General features: G+C 38.2%; 1 protein-coding gene across 6 annotated transcripts in view; it reads right to left on the reverse strand.

The window, feature by feature from the left end:
• Window positions 1–1,465: 1,465 nt before the first annotated feature.
• Window positions 1,466–27,306, reverse strand: part of TCERG1 (transcription elongation regulator 1) — a 34,881-nt gene continuing 9,040 nt past the window's right edge. For 3 of the 6 annotated variants that reach the window (XM_056348597.1, XM_056348592.1, XM_056348596.1), the window contains 16 exons: window positions 23,622–23,684; window positions 22,062–22,262; window positions 20,682–20,797; window positions 19,451–19,539; window positions 18,254–18,414; window positions 17,348–17,414; window positions 16,132–16,267; window positions 15,072–15,161; window positions 14,211–14,329; window positions 11,997–12,147; window positions 7,490–7,654; window positions 6,522–6,704; window positions 5,187–5,366; window positions 4,177–4,260; window positions 3,829–3,929; window positions 1,466–2,620 (listed from right to left, as the gene is read on the reverse strand). In XM_056348597.1, the coding sequence (XP_056204572.1) occupies window positions 2,419–2,620; window positions 3,829–3,929; window positions 4,177–4,260; window positions 5,187–5,366; window positions 6,522–6,704; window positions 7,490–7,654; window positions 11,997–12,147; window positions 14,211–14,329; window positions 15,072–15,161; window positions 16,132–16,267; window positions 17,348–17,414; window positions 18,254–18,414; window positions 19,451–19,539; window positions 20,682–20,797; window positions 22,062–22,262; window positions 23,622–23,684 (2,108 nt within the window). In that variant the 3' untranslated portion in view covers window positions 1,466–2,418. The remainder of the gene's footprint in view (window positions 2,621–3,828; window positions 3,930–4,176; window positions 4,261–5,186; window positions 5,367–6,521; window positions 6,705–7,489; window positions 7,655–11,996; window positions 12,148–14,210; window positions 14,330–15,071; window positions 15,162–16,131; window positions 16,268–17,347; window positions 17,415–18,253; window positions 18,415–19,450; window positions 19,540–20,681; window positions 20,798–22,061; window positions 22,263–23,621; window positions 23,685–27,306) is intronic. The other 3 variants (XM_056348598.1, XM_056348595.1, XM_056348594.1) reach the window with 2 other exon arrangements.

The following is a 27,306-nucleotide window of genomic DNA, read 5'->3' on the forward strand; positions in this document are numbered from 1 at the left end:
TGCCAGAGAAGCACAGGAACCAACAGTGGCTTTTAAAACAAGTATGTTAAGAGCGCAAGATTAAGGAAAGGCAGCAAAAACAGCCAGGAAATTGAGAGTGACGACAATAGTGGTGACAAATTAACAGAGGCAGGGAAAATACAATATGGACTCCAAGCCAGCAGGGGATGATGGCCAGCGGCAGGTACTGGGCCAAGGCTGGGGCATGGCCAGGCAGCTCCATCAGCACCGGCCTGGCAAAGGGTCCTTGGGAGAAGCCGTGGCAGTTTGGCCTGAAAGGGGCAATGAGGGACCCCCGTGGCGGGGGGGTGGGCTGTGAAACCCCTCCCCACGCATGGCCCAGGACAGCCCAGTGAACCAATGATTTTTTATCCTGAATTGCTGTTACGCAGCAAACTGAGTTTTGTCCTTGGCTCACCTCGTACCATGTTCCCACACCAGTTCCTCGTGTCCCCCTCGTGCCCCTCATTCCTGTTCTTAGATGTGAACAAATACCTGTGAAACCTGTCTGCCTGAAGCAGGCAATCTGCTTAAGACATCCGACATTCAAATACAACATGAAGAATTTGGTAAAAATTAAAACCGCTGAGGGTCTAGACTTGCTAACCCAAGTTTATCAGCAGCAGCCACAGGATGGGATTTCTCGAGGTCTGACAGTGACTGCAGACCCGTGGGCAGCTCTGCCACCCCTGCACAGCAGAGGCAGGCAGGGTTCCCCTCAGCCCTGGCCAATCACCCCGCAGCCCCCCAGCTCCCACGGTGGGTGTACAGTAACTGTTGTTCTTTCCAGGCAGGAACTACACTTCCCGCAGGGTGTCACATTTTTGGCCTTAGGCAAGCTACAATCCTCCTTATCCCACTTAAGTACCCAGCAATGGCATTACCTGACACTGGTTTCCGACGGCTGGGGTACCGCCACGCTGATGGAGCGGGCAGGCATCGGGAGAAGACAAGGGATGCTTGCCCTGAACTTAGGGAGAAACGTTTCAAATGTCAGCAGCAAAAATCCCTCCCAAGCTGTCCAGATCTTTGTGAACAACCTTCTGTCTTGGTGCTCAGACTGCAAGTCCCAATGGCTGGCTACCAAAACAGCAATTGCTGGGAAACAATTTCTCATGGAAGAATCAATCTTTCCCCAGCCCCCAACTCAGAGGAAGAGATCCATGCCAAACACAGAAGAGAGAGAAGGAAATACTTTTGACACTGCCACTCCTACCATCTAATATTTAAGCAAAGGACTAAAGAATTAAACTAGAAAACCATTTTGCTTGGCACCCTATTGGATGTATGCCAACCTGAATGCTGCTGCTGAAGTTTAATGCAATATCGCGCAGTGCCACAGGTGCTGTTTTGCCAAACACAGCCAAGAATTTAGGCAGTATGACTTCAGTTGTTTGCTTTACTCATAAATTCACAAGTCCACCAAAATCCAACAAAAATTGGTATTAGGCCTGTACAATCCATATATAAAAAGGGTTGGTTTATTGTAGTTCAAATACATAAACTGAACAATCCCAACATTTCAAAATTAAACTTTAGAAACACAAGTTTAACATTCAAAACAGAAGTATAGTTTACAAGAATTGCCCAGAGGGGAAATCCACAGTCTAATCCAGAAGTATGTAAAGATCACTTTATCGTAAATAAAAATGTGTTTATACAACCGTCCTGTTCTGCTCCAGTAACCACTGTTATTTAGCAAGTGTTTCCAACTTCGAGTAAAAACTATCAGATAAATCTTCACTTGGGCAGAGCAACCTCATTTTGCTTCTAATTCATGGATAGGGTAAGGAACAAAGCAGACCTGTGAACAAATTTAATTTGGTCTCTTAGTTCTAATTCTCCTCTCTCAGTTCTAACTCTGGCTTTAATGGATTTAGTTCCATTCACAAGGGTGAAAGCAAGCAGAGGACTGGGACTTGTGTTTCCAGAACACTGTCTTCAGTAATCAATAATTTAAGCTATCGGACAGCATTTCACCTCCTCAGCCAGGGACCGCGGGTAACCATTAGGAAGCTGGTGGCACACACGTAGTACAAGTTCAAACCACAAGTGTGATCATCCTTCAGACTCACATGTATGACACTGCTGAGAAGAATGTCTCCAAATATCAGACATCCACACCTCATATACAGATACTGCATTGCTCTGAGATCTGAAGTTACCAAACACAGCCCACATGTTCGGATTTTTGTCAGTCATGTCCCAAAGAAATTCATAAATACCTTTAGCGTGGGTTTTTTTGTTGTTGGTTTTTCCCCCCCAGAGACCATTTTACGTTCACAAATGCTGCTTCTTCCTCTGCTCCTCAGATGGTTTTGCAATATATTCACGGTAATGTATATGTATAAACCTGACAGATGGCTCATGCAAGCTTTTTGATTTAACAGATACCCTTGGCTTAAGAGTATTTCATAACTATTTTGTTGTTCGTCTTGTAGGCTCTGAAGCTGTGGGTGGTGGGGGTGGGCCTCGACGGTCCAGGTCATCTACATAGGAGACTATGAGTTTGCGTCTCTCTTCTGGTACGCAGTCAAGTACCAGATACCGCTTGTCGTTTTGTAGTATCTTCTCTACGTCTTTCAGATGCTGATCTGACTCCTGGATCAACTTTTTGGATCTGAAAGCAAGCATAAGAATTACCACCCAACAGCTCTCCAGGACGCACAGAACACACCGGGAACTCACCCTGCTCCCAGCGGCGGCTGCTGTGACCTCAGAGGAGCTGCCCTCACCATAAGGAAACACCGGTGAGTCAACGGAAAGGCAAAGCAGGGAAAGGGTACAAAGAGCTGGGTATCTTCTTAGCTAGAAAGATGCTGCTTTAGGTCAGGACTAGGCACATCAACAGTACTCTATGCACAGGAAATAAAGGCTTGTTGCCTACATTTGTGCTACATTAATTAAGCACCACGAAAGACTTGTGTCTGGCTGTGGACATAGCCTAGTACAGCACTACACGAACTATACAAATGCTAAAACCTAGAGGGGACAAAAACCCAAAACCAGATCTGAAAGAAGCAAACACAGAATCTGGATGAAGAAGTCTCCATTACAGTTGAGCTTGACCGACTGTGCCCACAGCACCAGCTTAGAGCACTGCTACTCAGCTCGCTGGCAGCAGCCCCACCTGAACCCAGAAACCCAGCACACTACAGTGCTGACAGCAAAGGAACCATCTGGGTCGTTGGGTTCTGAAGACCTTAATTTCATTTTCTCTTTTTTAAGTGAACTCCCATTTCTGATAGGAAACATGTTTTGGTCCATACTCAAAGACTCTGTATCAGCCAACTGCTTTGTAAATCTATCCACCTGCAAGGCACACCCTTTCAATGAAATCCTCCCTCCCACAGAAACCAGGCAAATTATGATTTTTGTAAATAGAATTTCAATGGAGCAAATATTTCTTTCCTGTCTACTCCAAAGTCCTTAAACAGAGTCCTCATTCCAGTACTGATCCCTCCTGAGTGTAAACCAAGGACTAATACAAACATGAAAGATGGCTGTCGCCACAAAATAAATTTAATGCCTGACAGCTCAAAGTAGTATTCACAGAATACTATCGCAAAGCCAAAAAGAACCTCACACCTGTGCTAGTCTCATTTTCATTACTTGTTGGCCAGCAGCAGCAATGTCAAAACAAAGCAGAAAGAGGTCTCCAGCTGCTGCAGACTTTTCTTCTTTTTTTTGATAGGTTATGAAAGGTTATAAATGTGTAAAACTCAGACATCAACTTATGGTAGGAAAAACAAATACATCAGTTTGTTGCCATTAACATGGAAAAGCACAATAAAAAGAGGACTCCCTTGTTGACATTATGGTACACACCTGTATGTTATAAATTTGGTCTCTTTCAATAGTGTTCGGAAGTCAGCTTTGGCAGTAATGTATTTGTCTCTAATGTATTCCTCAAACTCCCTTTGTTTTTTCTGGAATAAAAAAGGTAAGCTTAAAACACTGAATGCAGATTAAGTATCTAACATACTGAACCTAAGCAACAATTACATGTTAATGACATTTTTCCTCATCTTTTACCTTTTTAATTTTAAAAAGATCTTATTCAAACAGTAATACCACTGTTCACATAAAGCGGAAACCATTTCAGCAGCTCCTACCTTCCCTTCTCTGTATCCTGCACTATACTCAAAGTTAGCCACAGTGATGCAAACCACTTACCCTGTCACTTGAAGAAAATTTAATGCACCTTGGATCTTCTTTAATGATTTTTTTCACTTCTTTCCATGTTGATGTTAAAGTTATCTTTCAAAAGAAGCAAAAATAGTTAAATTAAAAGAAAATTAGATTCTAAGAACACGGAATGTAAATATTACTACATCTGAAGCTTTTAACTATCTCCCAAGTCTGCTAACAAAGTTGTTGCTGTGTTTTTAAGTGTAGTATAGATAATCAAAACCCAACTATGTTTGTCTTTTTAATTAGTTGATTTTCTTTTCTTTATTATTTTGAGATGGCATTTTCAGATCAACATCCTCACAAATATAACTTACATCCCAAAGTCTTTTTCTGGTATCGTATATGAATATGTTGTTAAAAATTACCTGCAGAGAGCTTGCTTGAGAGTTACATGTCTGTCATCTTAGTCTAGCACACCGAAAGTCTGCCTAATATTCTGAGGACTTTTAACTAATGCATTAAAAAATGAGGTAAAATCTTTTGGGTTAAAAGAAAGCTGACTGAAATTGGCATGTAACTAAAAAAGAGCAAGACTCACTAAAACCCCACAATACACAAAGCAGATGATAGATTTCCAGAGTATTAAACAGAATACAAGTTCAGATTCAGTAGCACAAGATAAAGCAGAACATCAAAACAGATCAACTTGGTAAGATTATATACTGATATTCATTAAGACAAACACACTAGATATCTGAAAGAGCAAGATGCCATATTATAAAGAGCATCAAATAATTCAGTGTTGAAGAAAAGTAACATCCTGCAGGAGATAAAAAGATCACTGATTAGAAGTTTAAATGCAAATTAACTGTATGTTAAACTAAAATAACACTCAAGATAAACAGGTAAGGAAACTCAATGCACAAATTTTGTTATGAAGAAGAAAAGACAGCAGTGAAGCAAAGGGGCCCTGGAAATAAAAATAAACAAATCAGAATGTTTGATGGAAAACCAGAAAAAGACAAATCTCTTTGAATATATACAACTCTTACCGCTGAAGTTTCATCCAGAAGTTGCCTAAAGTGTTCCCTCTTCTTTTTGGTAAGTGCTTCAATGTGTTCATTAAAGAGCTTCTCCTTCTCTTCTCTTTCTAGCAAGGAGCCAGATTCCCATCGGTGATCTTTGCGTAGAGTCCTCCTGGTATCGGACCATGACACATCTGAAGAACGCACCTGAGCCAAAAGATGATTTTTTAAAATCATTTTTTCTACAGTTTACTGATACTTTTTATGTACTACTTAGTATTGGTTTTTTGGGTTTGGTTGTGGTTTATTTTGGTGAGGTTTTTTTAATAATTTTTCTTGTTTTAAGTTAAGGTTCAACTTGAAAAAAAAAACCAAAACAAACCACCAACCAAAACCCAAGCTGTTTTTAAGTTAAAAAGACTGTAGTAGCTTCCCCACAAATATTAAACAGGCAGTGGCAGAACGAATTACTTTGCATCAGTTCAAATGCAGATGGAGATACCCCACTGACTTGGTTGAGTACTTTCTCAAAAAGAAAAATCCAGTGCGCTCTTCTATGCATAACATACTATATTAACTGTGAGTGGTCTGGAAAGGCAGCCTCAGAGATAATTATTTCCAAAGAAACACTAGGAACTTTGCAGTGCTGTGCTTCTAGCCCAGAGAGCATCCTCAAGGAGCTGTGGCTTTCTTTACTAGCTATACCACCAGGCCAGAGTGATGAGCCATTTAAGTCCTGCCCTCTTATAAAGAATTCACTGCTGCAACGTGGAGCCGAGCACTAGTAACACATTTGTATTTCATATCTTACACCAGGGAGCAAGGGCATAGTACACACAGAAGTGAAAACTTATTTTGCTAATACTGTCCCCTTAATAGGACATTGGCCATACAGGAAACGCTCTCTCACCGATCAGCCTGACCAGCAGAACAAAGTAAACACACAACCTAAGCACAGAAACAGTAAGACAAAGTTGCTGCATTTGGAGCATGGAGAGACAACGCACAAATAAGGGGACTCTTCCTAATGCTCAACTTTATATAGTTTTCCAACAGATGTACCAAAATTTACAGTAGCATGACCGAAAATCTGCCATCGCCCATGAGACTCCAGAGACAGAGAGCAGGAATAATGCTATCCACTAACAACCTGGGCAAGACGCCTTAACATGAACCCCAAATGCAAAGCATTCTCTTCCCACCAATGCAGAACGCCCAGCAGCGAGGGGAGGGCAGTGGGGAGAAGACAACAGGATTCTATTGCTACATAAACTTAATCACATATGCCAAAAAGCTGTTACGTAGTACAACAATTGGAAGAAGAACGCACGGAGAAGCTGAGAAAGCCTGTCCATATCTCACCATGTCAGACAGAAGCGCTTTGAAGTTTTGTATAGCTTCTTCCCGTTTGTGCTGCTCACGTTCTCTATCAATTTCCTTGGTTTGCTCCGAACGAGCTTTCTGGACTTCCCTTTCCCGTTCACGCAAACTTGCCTCAATGCGAGCTTGTCTTTCCAGCTCCTTTTCTTTTTCAGAATCTAAGTTCTGAAATGTAAGAACAAATTTTTCTCAATAAAAACAATACAACACCTTTCATATTTTCATCAGACAGGTAAGTAAATTAAAGTGTTACCAAACTAAAGGCACCTTGGAACAGAATACTTCAAAAGTGATTTGAGATCTATGGATTAGAAAACAGGTTTTGCGTGGGGGAAAAGATGTTTGCTCACAACACTGATCACAGAACAACTATTCCTCACGAGCACATTGATTGTGTACACTGACAAACTCCAAATACAAGGGGGAGAGGGGGAGAGCAGTATCACTATTTGTTAGCCCAGTTTTACATTCTCAGATATTAATCACCTGGAAGAGAAAAGAATCCTGGATTAAGACAGAACCACCAGTGAAGGAACTATGTATAAGCCATCTATATCCCTGAAGGAAATTTTTATATCAGCTGAGCTTAACAGCAAAGGAAACTGCCCACCCTGGTAGGTAATCAATACGGCACCCATTTTCTGGACTTTTACAGCCATTTTTACAACCAACAGCTTCACAGGAGTCTCTGCCTTTCTTGCTCTGCTGGATAAATTCTCCCAAATACCATGTGTGTGTATGCACACGTATACCATGAACACCTGCAACAGCAGCACCACCAGAACTTGTAAGTTTCAAGCTGTCATTCTGGGGTACTTCTACAAATAACTACAGTATAGAATTCTCTTTAGTATTGAACTAAAGCATATATTCTAGTTAGTAACTTCACATGTTAACAGAATGTGACCAAAGAACATCCGAAGTTATACTTTTGCATGCACCGTGCATACCTTAGCTATTTTTTCTATGTACTGTTTGAAAAGATCTTCCCTCTGTGAAGAGCTATCCACTGCTTTGTAACGGGGGTCAGTCTCTACTTTGTCCTTCACTTTGCTCCAGCGAGACTGACTGTCCAGGTGGTGATTAGCCAGTAGTTCAAAGAAGTCCATTTTGATCTGTTTTACAGACAAAACCAGAAAGACAATACTTGAGAAAAATAGTCTGATACCCAACAGTTTGCTCTTACGAAAAAAGGAGTCAACTTACCTCCAACAGAGGGAAGCATATTAATATTACATACCATTACAATTTAGAGAAATCACTAAAACTCTGAATTTAGGCATAACCACATCTAAAATTCACTTCCCCTTGGGACAATTTTGCTAAAGCAGATAAATTAAGAACATCTGCTACATCTAAGACGAACTATATTATTTAGAAAATTATTCACCGATAGTTTTTATTAATTTACTCCAATTTAAGCTTATTTTTTGAGCTTTTATATATATATACATCAAAGTAACAAGTTACTGATTCTACATTATAGCATTTTGCATATCAATACTATAGAAGCTATGCAGTTTTAAACAAGGCTCTAGACAAATCAATGAATATTTATGGATTCATCCTGCAAGTGTACAATGAACAGAGGTAAATACTTGGATCTGCTGATAAAGAGCAATGTCTTAAGATGGATCTAACCAATAAAGAATTACCCATGTATGATAATTAAGTAAATTACGTTTAAGACTGATATGCACATTTATATAAAAGTTTAAGAAAATGTAGTCTACTTTGTCAATTGGAAATGACGTGTCAGCACTCTGTCCATAACAGCCATCACAAAGGGCTGGCAGAGGATCAATCATGTTAGTTTTTTTTATCTTGAGACAACTAGCAACATGCTTTCATCCAAACTCCCAGAACCAGCAGCTGCAAGAGCAACTACTATGCCTTTATCTTTTTTTTTTTTTTTTTTTTTCCTGGGGTAGACAATGTCCCTGTTCCTGCTGCACTTTAGGTCCTAGGTATTTCCTCCTTCATATTTCTACCACTTTACGCCTTAGAAGTCTGGTCTGGCATTTAAGCCTCCATTTCTCTGAAGCAGAGAGGCGAGGGCTGGTTCACCTCACTCGCCGAGTGCCAGGGAACGACCCCAGGGACTCCACAGGCAAGGCCAAGCATGCTGCCTTCGCAGCATCCCAAACCCTGCTGGTCTGCAAAACGAAAATCCCTCTTTATGGCACACTAATTCAAAACCCCCAAAACCTAGGAGAAGGGATGACCATTCATTTTTTGCTACTTCTCTCTCCTCTTCATCCCTTTAAAAAAAGAATACCACCAAAAGCAGTTTAGCTGCAAAACACGGAGGTTCATATGGGAAGCGAGCAGAGGGACAGGCGAACAAACTCTGGCTTGCCAGAGAACTGTCACACCCTGGTTCTCTGAAAATGTGGTTTGTTGCAGAATGCAAGAATGAAATGAAGATCAGAACCAACATTCTGCAGCCTTGCCCACCAATAATTTTAGTTCTTCACAATATTAACACATAAACATAAAATAGGCTTTTTTCTTTACTATCTCAGCGGAGATACTAATATAGCAAGCAAGCAGAGATTAGAAAACAACTGGTTAGTGCCAGTGGGAAGTTGCTCTAGATCTACAGCACTATCACTTTTTCTTAAAGTAGATGAATAAAATGCTAAGCAAACCGTTTATTCATTGTAATATTAAGAATGTTGTTTCAAAACATCTTAAAACATGCATGCAGTATCAAAAATATGAAGCTTTCTAAGCCATGGCATTAAAAATATTGGTTAAAAATTAAAAAATTCCCAGACATTACTACAGAAGTCTATAAAGTAAGGGTATTTCAAAATTTCTGCACAAATCATATATATTGTATGTATCTATTCCACAGGATGAAGCCTGCATACCCACAACACTGCTGGAAGCGCCGTGCTACCTGCTGCAACACCAAACCAGACCCAAGACCACCGCCACGATCTGCAGGAAGATGCTCCCGCCAGAGCCACCAGCAACACCCCGCCTGGTGCGCCTCCCTCCCCCTGGGCTCCTGCACTGCTGGAAGGAGGTGCCAGAGGGATCCACTGCTTCACCAGCAGCTGACCTAGCAGAAAACCAGGAGGGTACAGCCAATTCCCTCCTGAGAAAAACAAATGACATCTCCAAACCTTTAATGCTCTTAGAGCATGGGTTTAACTTCAGTCATCTGCAACACAAAGCACAAGTATTGCAATTTGGTTTTCAATTAAAAAAAAAAAATAAAAGGCAAAAAGGTCTCAAAAAATGGAGTCAAAAACATCTTACCAAGGAATAATGTTTTAAGACCGTAGCACTATGACACTGCAAGTTAGGTATAGCTATACGAAGTAACTAGCTCCACTGAGCAGACCATTAAGCAAGGAAACTGTTAAGAGGTCTTGATACAGGACAGATGAGACAGCCATCAGCACAGCGGGCTGCAGCATGTTTGCAGCTGAATATTTCATTAAGTCTATGTAAAACGGGACATCAGGCTCATCGGCTGGCATGGCTCATCTCAAGGACATGGAACAAGGTGGCGTCCTTGCAGCCTGGTCGACATTGCCAGCTCATAGTCCCTTCCCCGGTATCCTCAAACCCACGTGTACCTCCTCAGGTCTGTCATCTGAAGTATTAGCATTGTACTTACTAAGTAAAATTAGCCACGTGAATAAAAACAACCATCTGAGAAGCTGGCTACTCTTTCACCATCCGATAGGCCATAACTCAATGAAGCAAAATCAAAAACATTATATAATTTAACACCCTTACATTAAAGATTTCTGTAAAGTTGATCTTCCTTAAATAAAGATTTTTGGACTTTTAAAACAGACTGAGAAAGCTTCAGGTTAAATGCCTTAAATTTTCTTTTATGTTTTAAGCACTTTCAAAATCAAAGGAAAATAAGACTGAAAATATTTCAGGAGTATTTAGAAGTCTTTTTTTTTTTTTTTTTTTTTTTTTTTTTTTGGCAGTTAACACATTGCAGGTACAACTCTCATCACTTCACAAGGAAAAAAACTAAAAAAATGTAAAGTACCGGAACTGCGGGAGGCTAAAGTCACCACACAGAGATACCAATTCTTTCCTCACTAGGGAATCCCATAATATTTGCGTGTCAGTGATTGACAGCTGTCAGACTGAACTGATTGACAGGCCGCACAGCACATAACTGTAAAGTCTATCCACTTGTTATAAAACAGAATACATAAAATGGTTACAAAAGGCTTTTGGAGAAAAAACATTATTTCAAAAGCAAACAAACACAATCTCTCTTCTTCTAAATTTTCAACTTTAGATCATGCAACAACAAAGCAAATATTTACTTTTTTTAAAGTCTTTAACTACACTATTAAGCTGCAAGAATGCTTTAAAATTCCATATTCATAATCGAAATGCAGTATGTAAGTCTTAATTTTGAACTACATCAGTTCTTCTCTGAAATCACATTTATTGAAAATATCAGCAATAAGTCAACATTTGAAAAGAAATTGAATACAGAATCTAATTAGACCAGAGTACCTAGATTAAAAAAAATATGCAAAACTTTATTAATAACGAAATTGTCCTACATCCAACCTGTTATTCAGCATTTTTCTCTTCTTTATGCATTCTCAATAGGTGAAATTTGCAATAACTTAATACTACAAAATAAACATTGCAGACTTCAAAATGTCAAACATGATTAGGCTTTAGAGGTTATTTTCTCCATTCACACAACACACAGGGACATTTAAGTAAGTGGCTGCATATTTTGATGGCAATGTCTGACGCCACCTCCATAGCAGCCTGCTTCCCCAGCAGCGAAAGCCTGCTCCCTGCTATTGACAATACGGTCAAGTGACATTTGGAATTCATTAATCTTTAATAGCTGACCTTTAATTCTAATAAGCAGCAGTTTATACATAAGATGTATTTACTGAAAGATTAAAAAGTCACTAAAGTGCTAGCTTTTAGATGGAAAGAGAAGATAAGGAAGCTGTTTGAAATTTAAACCGAGTATCCTGCAGAGAATTTCAAATTCTTACTGCCTCCACTGGAGAACAGAGAGGTAGGTAGTAGCCAGATCTGGGGTTTCCAGCCAAACAGGACAAGAATCTTTTTCCTTTTAATGTTTCACGATAATATAACTTTAAAAGAAATATATAATAATCAGGCACTATTCCAGTTAAAAATATGTTACTTGCTTAGGTAAAGGAAAAAAATGTGTCATTATTTAAGTAAACTCAGCTTCACAAATACATTTAAAGTTCAATTCTACATACTCTAAAAGTCAGTGTACCTGCAAACTTAAAAACGATCAGTTCAGAAGGACCAAAGGGACACCTGTGAAGTGTCTGCAGTCTAAAACCTCTACGGAAAGAGAAGGACTGTGTCTCAGAGAAGGCTTGCTGGAAACCAAGCACTGGCTTTGTCCCACCTCACTCAGACTCGCACCATTCACACTGCTGGAACTAAAAAAAGTCACCTTACCTTCTCACCTCTGGTCTTCGAATCTTCTTTTTCCTTCTTTCTTGCCGCTGTGATAAACTCATTAAACAAGGCCTCTCGATCTTTCATCTTTTCAATTGCCTTGAATCTCGAGTCTTTAGCATGCTTGGCTGCAAATTCACTAAAAGTAGTTCTGCAACAAAATGGCAAGTGAACTCATTTGGCAGAGCTGTCTTTGCTGGGAAGCAGGTTCAGCAGAGAAATATTTCTTCTGCTAGAGTACATGCCAAAGCACAATTTAAAAAAAAGAAGACAACATCCTATGGTCTCGCTATAGAGATGCTTGATCAATGAACTATATAGAAAGGAGTCAGGTTTAGGCACACACGTGAAAGGTACTGTTAGAGATTACAGGGGTTGGTTGGTTGGTTTGTTTGAATACAGCTATCTGCAGAAAGTGCACGTGTAGGAAGAGAGCCTACAATGCAACCCAAGAAGAAATAAAAAAAACCCTCAGTTGTCTACAAAAATCTTCATGACTGGGTTAACAGTTCAGCCACCAGTCTGTCCAGGTTATTTCACAGCTGTGAAACTGAAGATTTTATGTGCATTCACTTGCAGCCAAACCATGCTAAGAGTTCACCAAGAAAATCACCTTTTGGTATGAGTCACAAAAGACACTGACTGAATCAATTTTTCCTTCTACAGTGAACACTGCATTGCCTCATCTTCAAACACAGAGCTGAAATATTTTAAGCACCATGGGCAGATGCAGCCACACTGGGCTTTCAAACCATTATCTCCATAGCATTTCCCTGACCGTTCTCTCACCTCCAGGGCCAGATTCCAATCTGTGCAGTAGATATAGTACTGCCACTTACCTCGAAAAAAACCACTACTGTGCTTTTTCCAAGCTCTGATGCAAATCTGGCCCCAAGAATACGTGAGACACTTATAATCATACGAATGTTTTCATCACAGCATGGAAATAATTAGACTTGGAAAATCCAGCCTACTGTTGCTGTAGGGTAAATTGAAACAAGAAGATAATTTGGTAGCTTATTCAAAAAGATTAGAAAGTGAATGTATGTACAGCTATATTGAAGAACAAGAGTTGTTTAAGTGAAGTGGAACACAAACTCTTGAGCATGTTGGACTGAGATGATAAAAAAAACAGTCTGGCACTCACAGAAGTACAGCAATATCTTTAGACAAACACTGAAACCAGAAGACAAAGGATAAGATTAAACAAGACAGTATTTCAGCTGGAACACTCTTTCCCACCCCAACCCATAATCAGACAAGAGTCAGTCCCAATATGTCACGCCAGAGATACCTTGGAAGCTGAGGACACCAAGGCTAACATAATAGTCCATGTTAGTCTCCAAATTGTATGTTAAAACTTATTACTGATGAACATTTTCTTAAAACATTTCCATGCCTCCATTCTTCCCAGCCTACTACTGTCGAAACTGTTACCCTTATAAAGTGAGCAGACAGGTGTTTTAAGTTATTAATCAGATTTGATGCAATTTAGAAGTTAACATAACACTGGCTTCCACCAGATTTCCAAAATGGGTCACTGAAAAAAAAATTAAGCTTAACAAATGAGTTGTTACTTCGCTGTAAAAGAATTAATGCCAGATAAGCCAAGAGATGCTGAAAGAGAATGATTTAGAGCTCATCTGGTGACATAAGCACGTTTCATGAACTCTGTGCGAGAAGCCTGTGAAACAAACAATTCTAGCAGTAGAGTCTGGAACGTTAGTACATTCGCTGTCCTCACCTCACTATTATCACTGCAGGTAGGTCTGACTGTGAGGGGTACATCATAATTTCTATATTACAGCAACCCAAACATTCTACCATATTACTATTAACATACTTTGTAACCAGAAAAACATCCTTTCAGCCCCTTCAAACCGAAGAAATCTCCCTAGTACCTCTCAGAGACTACTAATACTCTTGAGAAGAAACAGGGTTATTGAAGAAAACTTGCAGTGGATCATGAGGCTTTTCTCACAATCTGGACAGCATGCTGGAGACTTCTTCAAAATGCTTTAAAGTATGTAAATAGTTATAAATCACAAGCTCTATCATTTCATGGGTTAGGCGAATGCAAGCAGGCAAAAGAAGATTTCAACAATATCTGATGGTTCTTCTCTGCCCATTTTGAAAGAGGTTAATCTACCTAATACCACCCAACATAATTCATTCTAATACAGCTTATGATATGAACTAGAAAGAAGCTCCTACCTTGGATTAATCTTTGCTTCTTCCATCATTTTCTTGAAATCCTCCTTGGCTTGCATTATTTTGTTTTTCTTCTCCTTGCGCTCTTCTTCTGCTCGGGTTTTCACATACTGATCAAATACCTACAGAAACACCAGTCACCGACATAAAACACAAACCTGAAACCAATAAGCTCTAGGCAAGAGGGAGGAAAAATCCCATTTCTTTCCTTTTCTCCTATTTCCTTTCCTTTCCTTTCAGCAGAGAGCCAACACAAACAAGGCAGAAAGAAGGGTTAGGGACTCTTTGCATTTGAATATGCAAATTACTCCAACCTCTGAACGTATAGTGTACTGTATCATAACCTGAGACCTACGAAGAAGTTTCTTACACATTTGTGTTATGTTAAAATTTTTCTGGGTTGTATGCTTAGGACAGCAGACACCTCATGTAGTCTTCAAGTTTTCCATTTGCCTACATCCATCTGAAGAAAAGCTTCTGGAGGGAGAACTTGCTTAACAATAAATATGTGCTTTAGCCCACCCACCCCTTTTTTATTAAAAAATAGTTTATTCATTGTGCCAATATTTTGAAGAGATACTGATGATTATCATAGCTATGTTTAGGTTTTGTGAGCTAGGTAAGTAACAATTTCACTGTGTTAAAATATTAGATCTTCCAACCACAGGAAAAATAAAAACTAGAAACTCACTTCTTTTCTTGCTGGCTTCTTCCATTTCCGGACAAACCCTAATTATAACAAAAATCCCTTGCAACACTGATTAGTCTGGAAGGTCAGGAAGAACAAAAATAGCAGACTGAGGATTTAGATAAAGCCTGTAGTAGCTGTGTCTAGATGGGGAGTAAATCTGACTTCTCTTTTACCTGTTTCCTTTCTTTTGGGTTGAGAAGTAAGTAACGAGGATCAAAAACTATCTTGTGTAGCTCTTTCTCCCATGTTGAAAAAGCAGAGACCTTCAATTAAAAAAAAAAAAAGTCAGATTTTAACTAACAATTAAGTTTCCTCAAATATACAGAAGTTGTACAGTTTTGCTTGAAAACTACAGGACATCTGATGGAGAGGGGAACAAACTCATTCTGAAGCTTTCATCGCTAATAGATGATGGAGGCTGCCATAGCAAGTTTCAACACTAATTGGCTGTGAACATTAAATAGTAATACACATGTAATTATTACTATGTGTGACAATTAGGGTAAAAAAAAAAAGTACATCAGAAGAAAGCCTTGAGATTCTATGTTCTCATATCCCATGCCTGCTTTACACTTTTTCTAAGTGTTATGAGTGTAAACAGTTCTGCTACAAAAGAAACAGATTTAAACACATTTGAGCTCATCTTAAACAAGTTTAATTAAAACTACCCCATAAAATCCAGCTATTAAAACCAAATGAAAGCTGCACAGGCAGCTGGAACCACTTCCATTTTTTAAAGTTACTATATAAACTTACATTCTAATAGCCTAACTTATCCATCAAAACTGACTGGTATCAAGCAGAGTTCAAATTTTGTTAACTAAAAGCAAGAAGTCTCCCATTTAACGATAAGAGCATACAGGCTACAGTGGAATTTACTGCTTTTCTCATGTAGGAACATTTCCAAAAACATTAAGGATGTGTACAGTTTGTGTATCTTACTTATTTGCAATGGCAGCTTTCAATTAGGTAATTACTTAGAAAAAAGTAAAACCAAAAATCTGTCTTGATACTGTTTAATTTCAGTTACTTGGAAATCAAAATTTTGCTATAATTGTAATACTCTTTGAAATATGGAGTTGTGTGCCAAATGCATCCATTATTCAGAGGAAGGGTGAGATTGTTTTCCTTACATAAAGCACTGCAGGTTCTGAATTTGCTAAGAACTGAGGCCTCTGCCCAAAACCCTCCTTCCCTCCCCCTCCATCTCTCACACACACAGATTTCTCTGACCCCTCTTTCTAGAAGCATGTCCTTGAATTGCTTCATCCGAGCCTCCAGAGGGACAATGGCTCTCTCTCGAGCGGCTTTAATTTCAGCTTCCATAGCAGCCTCCTTCTCTGAATCAATGTCTTTGTTATCGTCTTTCCTGAAAAAATCAAACATACAGTATAACTTGAGAAGTAATGTGTTAACCCTGGAGGTTAGAAACTGAACTGCACCAGCACAAGATGGACATAACCCGTTACCTCAGAAGCGCAGGCTCAGAGGTCATGAAAGCCATTCTTTGAGGCTTGGCTATGAATGCTTTCATACTGAAAGAGCTCAAGAACCAAAATATTCTCAATAACTTCAGTGCCAAATGACTCCAGGAAGTTGGCACATTCTGATTGTATTTAGCAGTCTTGCCAGATGTGCAACAGATTTTCCGTTAACCGCACGAATCTTCTTATCTCCCACTCAAGACCATGAGGTCCGTGAGAAGGCTATGGCTAAGGGAGTTGTTCAAACTGAGCAACAGAAAGTGCCGTAAAGAGAGTGATACATTCATCCATCAAAGCATTTCTGGAAAAAAGTGTGCTGTTTGTTGATCTACGTTTACTAAGAGAGCAAAGACGCTTCATGCCAAACACACTCAAAGCTCTAACTGCTAACAACTTTATGATCATCCCTAAAAGTATGCAAAACCAAATAAAATGGTAAAACTACTTTTAGAACACTCTGTGTACATAACTTAATAGTGAAGTGACATGTATCGCTTCCAATAGGCAATACAGACCAAAAGATTTACGCAAAATTCTCAAACCTTTATAACAGAGTGAAAACAGTAATCACTATGAAAAGTATATATGGCTGCATTTTTTGCAACAAAATCTTGTGCACAGAAATCAACAAGCTAGATAAGCAAGCTACAGAAGCAAACTATTTAAGATAAACTGCACTCAAAATATTCCTTGGATTCACCAACTTACACCATTTATTTCCATTTCAAATGATTTCCAAAGGAGATGCTATTTCTGCTACACATGAATTTCAGCTACCTCAGAGAAATATCAAATACTTGAGCTACTAAAGTAAAATAGCAGAAAGCTGATGAGCGTGTTCAGCGATCCTATCAGTTACCGTTGGATACAGTAACTGTATTCTGCTGAATACGACAGGAATACACACTGCTCAGATGAAAAACTTTATCAACACAGACCACTTAGTATCAAAAACACAAACTTACTTGCGCTTTTTAATTTTAATAGGCTCATCTTCGTTTGCGTCCTCTGTAGATTCATGCTCTTCTCTAACTGTAACAGATTTCAATAATACTTCAGATTTTGTATTTATGCAAAGTGTCATTTACAAATGAAGCCTTGTGCAAAAACAGAGGACAACACATGCAGCAAGAATGTATTCTGACAAAGACAGACATACAGTTTTCAGTCACTTTCAGAATAACACTATCTGAATTTGGCAGCAGGACTAACAGACTTGTGGCCAACTTTGCATTTAAAATGGCAAACACTGACCTCTTATTCCCAGGGGAAATAAGGGAAAAAACCCTCAGGCTAAACAGTCTAATGAAGCACATTTGGACCTGCTGATTACGTACATGCACTTTGCTCTCCTCCAACTACCAAGCCATGTGTCATCCCAGGACTATTTACTAGAACTCATGCCAGAAACAAGTCTCATCTCAGCAGCTTCTTGAATGTTTCTCTGCTCTTGGCAGCTGTTTCCAAAACTGTATTCCAGTTGATGTTCTCTAAGTTAAATCCTCTTCTGTGAGAGCCCTTCATATATTATGATTAATTCTTTTCTGGCCCCTGAATTCCTCTTGCTTATAAAACAAACACAGTCCCTTTTTTTAAGTCAGTAAAAACGTGGAGTTTTTTCAGCCTGTTGGCATTTAGAGAAAAGTTAACCTTGTCAGTATCTACTTTCTTCAATGGACTATTTTCTCCCCAAAGGACTCTATAAACCTGCATTCCCACCAGCCTTCTTCAATTCCAAAGCTATATAAATTTTTCAGTATGTCCTTACATTTCTCTCATTTATTTCAAATATTGCTAGCTTTGGAAATCAACACAAAATAAGCAATAAATGATATACAGACTTCTCAAGAAGGCAGTACGATTGCTCTTACTAAGTTTTTTTCCTTCTTCCATTCCTTTTTTGTGAGGAGGTTCTTGAATAATTTTGTCCACATCAGCTCTTCCAATTAGGTCATCTGGTCGATCCCACATCGAAAGGCGAGTGGTAGGGTTATAGAAGAAAACACGCTCATCGCCGGTCCACACCACACACCTAGAAATCGAACAGTCAGACAGGGAGTCTCGTATGGCTGTTGGTTTCATTCATTCTGTTTCATTCAGTCTGTTACCACACTCAAAGACTGTTCACAAGCACAACGGTCACAGACAGACCCAGGTTACACTCACTGCACAACTACCAGACATTCCTACTGTCTGAACAGGACACTGAATTATTGCTGTTCTTTGCTAGCAGATCTGAAATGCAATTTTAGAAATGCTTTTTATCAGGAACTGCAGTATACTCAGTTCTCTAGAAAAATGTTTCAGACAGATGAATTTGATTTGGGGATAAAATGTACCTCATCGCTTCAATGCCCTGCAAAAGACGGCAAAAAGCAACCTAACGATCATGCCAGAATTGGATAAATGATGGGATGAAAGAATCACAGAGATAATTTGAAGGGAGGCAGTTTTAAACATCAAACATTAATAAAAAAGCATCAATGGCTGAATTGCAAAAATTAAGACAATATTCCTCCATCAGTAAGATTTCTACCTTGGTCATCCAAGCACACCAAGATGATTTACATACATTACAGCAAGAGTAACCTCATCATGACATTATACACACAGGCACCTGCTGAGTATCTATGCCAAGTGAAAAAAAAAAAAAAAAAAAAAAGGATTGTTTTGGCCAGCACCTATTAATTCCCCAAGGCAAAAGAAGTCCAAGACTATTTTTTTTTAAATTATTTTATTTTTTTGGCCAGTATTTCATACCAGATCAGAAGGAATCAGTGGCAGATGAAGGAAACTGGGATATGAAATCTATACTGGTAACGCACCTAACAGGACTGCAGTTAGTGTGTGGTACAAAGGCTACACACACACCACTGAACATCGTGAGCTGTGGGACAGCCTGAACAGTGTTGGCTGGAGAAATCCAACATTATTTGATCCAGAAGCATAGAAGAACAGCATCCTCACATACTATTACTGGTTTTAACTACCCAGTAACCTTCCTGGTGGCTTCAGGGACTGATGTTTCAGTCCCGCGGTAGCGGGCCATGGGGAAAACCATTACCTACCACGGGGTTCCTGGAATAGGAGTGGTTGCCACCGGCTTGGCCTTCTGAGCTGCTTTTTCTTCTTCAGTCATTTCTTCCTCTTTTGGCTCCTCAAGCGAGAAAACAAGTTACAGGATTCAGGCAATGACAGCTAGCTAATTATTTATTATGAACTAACTTACTTGTTTTAAACAAGCAAATATATTCTGAAACAATGCTAAGAAAGAGTTCGCAATTACACTTCATCCAAGCTTAAAACAGAAGCACTGGAATTTCAACAGTAACTGCTATTCAAAAATCTCAATTCAGAAAACCTCTTAAGTGTTTACTTAACTTTCGACTTCAACGCAACCTTATTTAAACACCTTCCGAGATCTGCATGAATCCTTGAGTCAAGGCCTGAATACAGGAACAAGGGTGTAGTTTCCCACAAAGAGATTTTGATTTATTCTTTAAAATTTACTTGAAAATGAGACACGTAGTACGGAACAGTCAAAAATCCACAATAACCTTTGTAGCAGAAATAAACAAAGTAGCAACTACCTCAAAAGCAAACGGGGTAGAGTGGTAATAAAAAACAGCAACTGAATTCTGGTTTTTTGCCTACTAAGCTATGTTGAAGTCCACAGAAATCAGTATAAAAGCTTTAATTTTTATTTAAACACCTTAGCACCTTCAAGAACTATGCTTTCTCAGCACGACAGAATGGCTTACAAGAAAAAAGTTAATTTTGTTTACTGCAATGTAAACACTACAGACGATTGCTAGGCCATGTGTTCCTACCAGACTAAACTGATCAGTTATAGCAGGTGGAGAATGTGTAACCTTTGTTTCAGAACTGTTCAAAATAAAGAAGTAAAGGAATAGAGAAAAAGCTATTCATTTAAAGATTTCAGACATTCAGGACAAGTTTCATTTTTCTGAACACCTTAAAATCAGCGAGAGAACATCATGTCTGCATAATTAGCCAACTTCTTTTCCGTGTTCTTAATTTCTTAACTCATAAAGTCTGTATTTTTCTTTTAAATGTCCTTTTTTCCTTATTGTAACAACAACAACAAAAAAAGACAATTACAAAAAAAAAAAAAGCTATGAGTCCAAAAGGAAGGCTTTCAAAGTCACCCCAGGAATTTAAGAACTCAAATTACTAACCATATCTCCTGTCAATATGCCTGGTCTACATATACATCCACACCTGTAGGATGTAGGATTCAAAATGGCAATACTGACTATTGGTTGCAAGGTCTTTTACCTCCTTTATAAGTTCTTTTATAGGTTCTTCTTTTGGCTCTTCTTCTTCTGTCTCCATTGGTAAAGGCTCCTCCGATGGTTCTTTAATTGGCTCTTTAATCTTCTCTTCCATTTTTTCTGAATAAAGTATTATTAAGAAACTGTTATAGAGCCACAACAAATTTTTATCAGTATTTTCCAAGCACAACCACCACCAATGTATTTTTAATGACCACCTTCTGTCCTTCTTGGGCTTTACATTGTCTGCTTATGACGACATCATTACCTTCTGTACCAAGATCCACTTGGGACTGGAAAACTAAATAGCATAAGGCAGCCCATCATTCTAAAAAGCTAACTAAAGTGTACCAACAGAAGCAGCTGAAACACCAATAAACATATCAACCAACAGCACAACACCAAAGAACACTTGCAGATTTGAAATCCTGTTGACAAAAAACCATGGAAATCAGAGAAAATTGATAAAGACTCATCTTAGGATTGCTCTGCACCCATTAAAAAAAATAAGTATCATCTTTACTCAGCAAAATTGGTATTTGCCGTCTTAGATGTTTTCACCTCAGTAAAAAGACCTACTATTTAAATGCAAATTATTAGAAAAATGGGTATTAAACTAGCTAACTGTGTAAGTGTTCTGAATGTACCTAAACAAAGATTTCTTGTAAATAAAGAGTTCAGCAGCCAATAAAACGAGGCTCTCACTGGATTTGTTTTCCTAAAACAAATTTATAAACTGCATAAAAGCCACAGGATTTTTGCCCCTTGCATCTTATTTATGATACAAGACTAATTTCCCTCCAATCACCCTTGAATATAATGTGAATTCAAATAAAGAGTCACGGAATATGACCAGAATAAAACCTAGGGATGTGGACAGGGGGAGGTAATTTATTTTTACTCATATTCCACATTTGTTTATATACTTGACTTTTAAAGATCTGAAATCTAGCATTTCAATGATGTTCATCCTTTCCTTGTTTATAGTTTTTAGAACAACTGAATTTTCCCCTCACTGTCCATCTTTCTGCAACTGGGACCTTCTCAAACATGTGAGTATGTAAAGTACATACGTTCTACTGGACTGATAACACACATTTACCCAAGCATGTCAGGATTCAGAAGCAACTCTAGAACCAAATACTCTCACAATACAAAGAAACTATAACTTTCAGACTTGAGACCAACTTGAAAGGATACTTATAATTAGGATTCCAAAATATTCTTAAAGGAGATAAGGGATTAGAAATATTCCCAAATGATTAGGGATTAAAAACATGCCCATTCACATTTTCAAACGCAATCATTAATGGTCTAAGCAGCATTGCGTAGTATACAGCTGTATTAAAAGAGAAGAAAAAAAAACCCAAAAAACCAAGAGTACCTTTTTCTTTCAGTTCCTGGGGTTTTTCCCATGTCGACTCCAAAGTCCTATTGTTATAATAGTAAGTCTTTCCATCTGCTGTTTTGTACTCTGTCCACTCAGAGACTGCTGTTGCTCCAGCCAATGTAGCAGGTGAAGCAGCAATAGCAACCTGAGGATGGATCATAGGTACAATGGGAGGGGCCATGCCTGGCAAGACACCTGCATAAAAAAGAAAAAAAGAAAAAAAAAAAAGAAAAAAAAAGAAAAAAGAAAGGAAGAAAGGAAAGAAAACAGTAAGTGACAATGAAGTACCCAAGAACCAATGCCTAGGGCTTTACTGACTTAGTTTACAAATAATCAACCTATATAAATAAATATAAAGATATTTTTCAAAATTAAATTGGAAAGCAACACCCTGTTACTATATTTCCTTCCCATGTTTTATAACCAATAATGCCCATATTAGCAGGCAGATTAGATAGCTTTTTGTTTTAATTAATGTGTAATTCTGCACAAATCAAGCACAAAGCTTGTTAGTTTTCAGACATTTGCTTTAATACTTTAAAATTAAGTGCTGTATTTATTAAAAAAGTATTTTAGATCTTTATAGAAAATAATTACTTTTTAAAAAAAAAAATCTGCTCCACTGTTTAATTATGCTGTCATTTTAAGACATATTCCTATTGCTCTTGAAAAAAAAAGACAACAGTGGCTTGAATTTGAGCCATGCAATATGGATTCTTGGCAAAGAATCTTAAGATTCTTGAGAAATCTTAAATCCTGACTTAATGGAAGTTAACATTAATTCACAGCCTTGGATAAAAACTGATGAGAATGAAGTAATTTGAGATTATGTGATGGTTTTGTTTAATACTGCAGACTGATTGGAAAAAAAAAAAACATTTTATTGACGTCCTAAAGCAAAATGGCAAGCAAATATCCAAAGATAAGAAAGCCAGAATGGTGTATTACTCTATTATTTCTCTACTTCCCAACAAAATGGATATACTGAACATATTTTGAATGACAAGTTCTAGAAAAACCAATTTAATAGGACCAGAACTAAAACATCGTAATTTTGAGCCTTTAACACTTCTGTGAAAAAGTCTATCTTATTCAAATAATGGAAAAGCACACATTATGCATTGCTGTAAAGTATTCTCAGTAAGTTAAATCCACAATGTGGAAAATGAAAATTTATACTAAGACGCACATACACGCACACCAACATGCGAGCACAATCATGTCACTATACATGTGGAAGTAGGAAAAACAAAAATCCACACACAAGAAACTAATAACTAAGAAGTATGGGCATGAAGAGATTCACAGTTATTACAGAACTCAATGATTACAGGAAACTGTACTGAATTTTTGTATAAAAGAAGCTAACACTAACAGTTATTTGGGAAAGTTATTTCCTGGCCAAATATGATATTTGCATTTATACTGTTTTGAAAATAAAGTATATATATTCATTCAATTGGGGAAGCAAATAAATAAATAAAAGATAAACAACAACATTCACTACCATGCCAACTTACAGACAAAACGAACTAAGATGGTTTTGAAAATTACCGGTCTTGGTGGTAGCGACTGTCTTTACATACGGGCAGCTGACTATTTGCATCATTGCTACACCTGTAAAATGGATAAGCAAGCATGTTGGAAAGCTGCCATTGTATGTCAGCTACCACTGGGAGTCTGGATGCTACAGATTTCCTGCTACAATTTAGAATGCCATTTCCAGCTGGCAAAGAGAAAGCCTCCCGGCAAGAAAATGTGAATTATTTTTCCTCCAACATTTTATGCCAGATCAAATATAAAACTAATTTTAAGCTGCAGCAACATTCTGCCTACATTAAACCAGCTGTTTAGCACATTAGTGGGATGTCATTAAAAAGAAAAAAGGTGTTTCAATGAAGACTCAGGGGTTTAAGTTCATTCAAGGGGGAACTGCTCTCCTTGTAGGGCAGTAACCACTGGAAAATACTGTTGATGGCGCTGTGTTCTACTGACAGCCTCTGCTCAGCCAGATCCATCGGGGAGCAGCAACAAAGTGAAACTAATGGTCCTTGCGATTTTCAGGCTGCTGCTGCATTTAGGAAGCAGCAGTAAGAGTTGAAGGACAGATTTAAACTAGTCAGACTAGCAAGGTGTGGCGGGGCAAAAGCCAAGTTCAACCCAGAGGGAAAGCTGAGGTTATGAGGGTCACTACAGAGAGGCTGGAGGTGGAAGAAGAGGGGGTGGAGGGGGAAGAAATAAAAGCAATGAAGCTGCAAACAGAGGTACACAAAGCTGCACTAGGGCAGTGGCAGCAAACATTTTCTTTATTTTTCATTATCAAGAAAGTCATGAGCTGAAAAATGCTCTAAAAGCAGCATGACTAGCTTTCAAAAAGGTAGCATCATGCACTGTTCTGCTCTCCAGCTCATTAAGAAATTATGTAGAAATGCCGCAGAGAAGAAAGCATCTCATCCTCTTCAATTAGATGCAAAATTCAGTAGGAAATTAGATAGGGGTATGGTGAAAATGTTTCCAAAAACTTTCATTTTAAGGTGTGGAAGGAAACTGTAGAAGTTCTTTCTACATTGGTCTGGTCTGGACACTCGGGAAACTGAAATACTTCAGACACTTCCTTAAATGGTTTCAATTCATCATCTGAAGTTGGAAATCCTCTGGCACAATGTGAAATTAAACCCCTGTGTTTATAACTGAAGTAATTTCTGGTTTTATTCATGAGGGATCTAGTATGGAAAGCATATAAAAATACTGCCAATTTATTTTAAAAATATTTGTGAGAACACAGAATTGTAATGTTTTTTAATGATAATTTCAATGAAAGAATCCAAAACTAGTTTTGTAAAAAAAAAAAGGTATGAATTGAGACACAAAAACATTGACTTGAACAGCATTGAACGAAGTGTTTGTCTAAATTTTTGGGGGTGGGAGGTTTACACTATGTACTTGAAAATTAATCCGAAAATTCGTTTTGTTAAGGAAGTTACAGCATGTCTTAAAACTGGGTCAGTATAAATAATGTCATCTGCGAGATCACTGAAATTAGAGATACTGCAGCGCAGATAAGACTTAGCAAATACCCAAGCCATTTCCTCTGTCAAGTTAATTCTCAAACACACAACCAACTTTTAACATATGAATTAAGAGAAAGCAGACTTACTTTTTAAGATCTGAGATTACAAGATACCACTAATCAACTCTTCCACTGTTCCGTCTTACTACAGTATAATACAGAGATTAACTTTGAAATCACACTTGACAATGGTATTGTTCAGCTCTCTCTCTAACTTGAAAGAAATCTGGCTGATACTATATCTAGTGCTGAAAGCCTCAAATATCTACACATTAAAACTTTGTAAGCCTTTTTTGACTTCACTTTATACTGCCATGAAGAAATTTTGACTTCTCTTTTGTTTCTTGTTACTACAAAAAATTTTAAAGTCTTCCCCTTCTTTTTTTTACAGTGTTTATAAACCACTACAACCAACTCAAGCCAGAACTGGCTGAAAGTAGTAGGCTGATTTTATTCTGTAATCAGGCAAAATGACAAGTCAGACTTGTTAGTGGAAGCACACACTTTACTGCTAGATATTCCTTCCTATGTATTATGGGTTCCACCCAAAAGGCTCATCTCACCATGGGAACAGAAGAGGCCAGATATAAGGCTTGCTAGCAGGAAAGTTCTAAAAAAAAATAATTTTCAAAAATAAGCTTAAGAAGATCGATGTTCTTGCTGTCTTTCCCTCTGTATTGCACTACTCACAAAACTTTTTGACTGAGAGCTTACAAAAAAAAACCAACCCAAGCACACACCCTAGTGTACCTGTTTTCACTGGCACTCTACTGCTTTGACCATTAACATTTACCTAACAGCTGACACTTGAGTAGAGGATTATACCCTTCAGAGGTACCTGGCAGTGTCAGAAATTGCAGCTAAGAACATTCAGCTGACCACCTTTAAGGCTTAACCCTTTCTATTGTTCTTTCAAACCTCACAAATATACAGACACCAGAATTCTCTCTCTACCCTTTACCCATATTTTTTCCAGTCTTGAATATTATGTTCAGAATAGTATCTGCTTCCTGTACTACACTGCAATTTCCTTTTCAAGCAAGTTAACAGATTAAAGTAGCTTCATCTCCTTATTTTAGAAGACTCTGCTAAAAGCATGAGGCAACTAAAAGTTGATCCTCTCTTCTAGTTAGCAGAACTAATAGTCATTTTAACTACTTTGATGGTTACACTCTGCATCAAAACTTCGAAAGGATTACTTTTTCATCCAATTTCTTCCTATTTGATGGAAGGTAAAGGCCTCCATATGTACTGGATCAATGCGTTAGAAGGACAGCAGGGAAGAAGACACCTCAGCTTGTACAGGAGTCAGAAACTCTTTGCTCAGAGCTGCCTCTTTGTAACTCTAAATCAGAAACTAACTTGTATCCAATACAACTGCAGTCTCAAACCTTCCTTTGCAACAGAGAATCATCAGCTCTTGGTATGTATTTATTGTTACTGCACAATGAAAAAACACTAATTACTTTTGTACTAGAACAGGAGTTCAGCCATACCCATGCGAACTGCAACATGGTATGTAAGCAAGGAGTAGCTTTAGCAACCTTTTAAGTGGAGCTATGCAGCAATTACAAACAGCAGTTGCGTCCAAAATTTTGTCAGCCTAAAATACTTCCTTAAGTAACTAAGTATTTTATAAAAACTTCAGAAAATATTATTTACCCAGGAAGCCCTGGGCTGCCATCTACTATTTCTTCTCAATGGCCTTTACATCTAAAGCCTACAAATACTACCCTAGCAGCCTGAATGCCTTCATTACAGTCCTCAGTTTAAACCTCAATATTTTGCATCACATTCAGCATCATACCTGATAGCTGCAAACCAAGAGAACTGGAAATACCTAACATCATTCAGGGTAAATGCATTCGAACGGTAATTTTTCCTGCTTATAAATATATTATTTTCTTATGTCTATAATCCACATCCTAACAAATATTTATGCACAAGACTAAAAAGCAAGTAGAAAAAATTTTTAGCAATACTGCAGTTTGCAAAATACAGTGCTACAATATTCTCATAGTCACAGATGGATTCTGTCTAAAAGTTCACTTTTTTTTAATAGGATTACAAGATAGACATGTGCCATGAGATTAAAAAGTGTTTACTGCAATTCTCATATTTTCCTGTTATCTAAAAGGAAAAGGTTTACATGTTTAAATGCAGCTGTTT

This window comes from Falco biarmicus, chromosome 8 (genome assembly GCF_023638135.1).
Source record: "Falco biarmicus isolate bFalBia1 chromosome 8, bFalBia1.pri, whole genome shotgun sequence".
NCBI classification, from domain to species: Eukaryota; Metazoa; Chordata; class Aves; order Falconiformes; family Falconidae; genus Falco; species Falco biarmicus.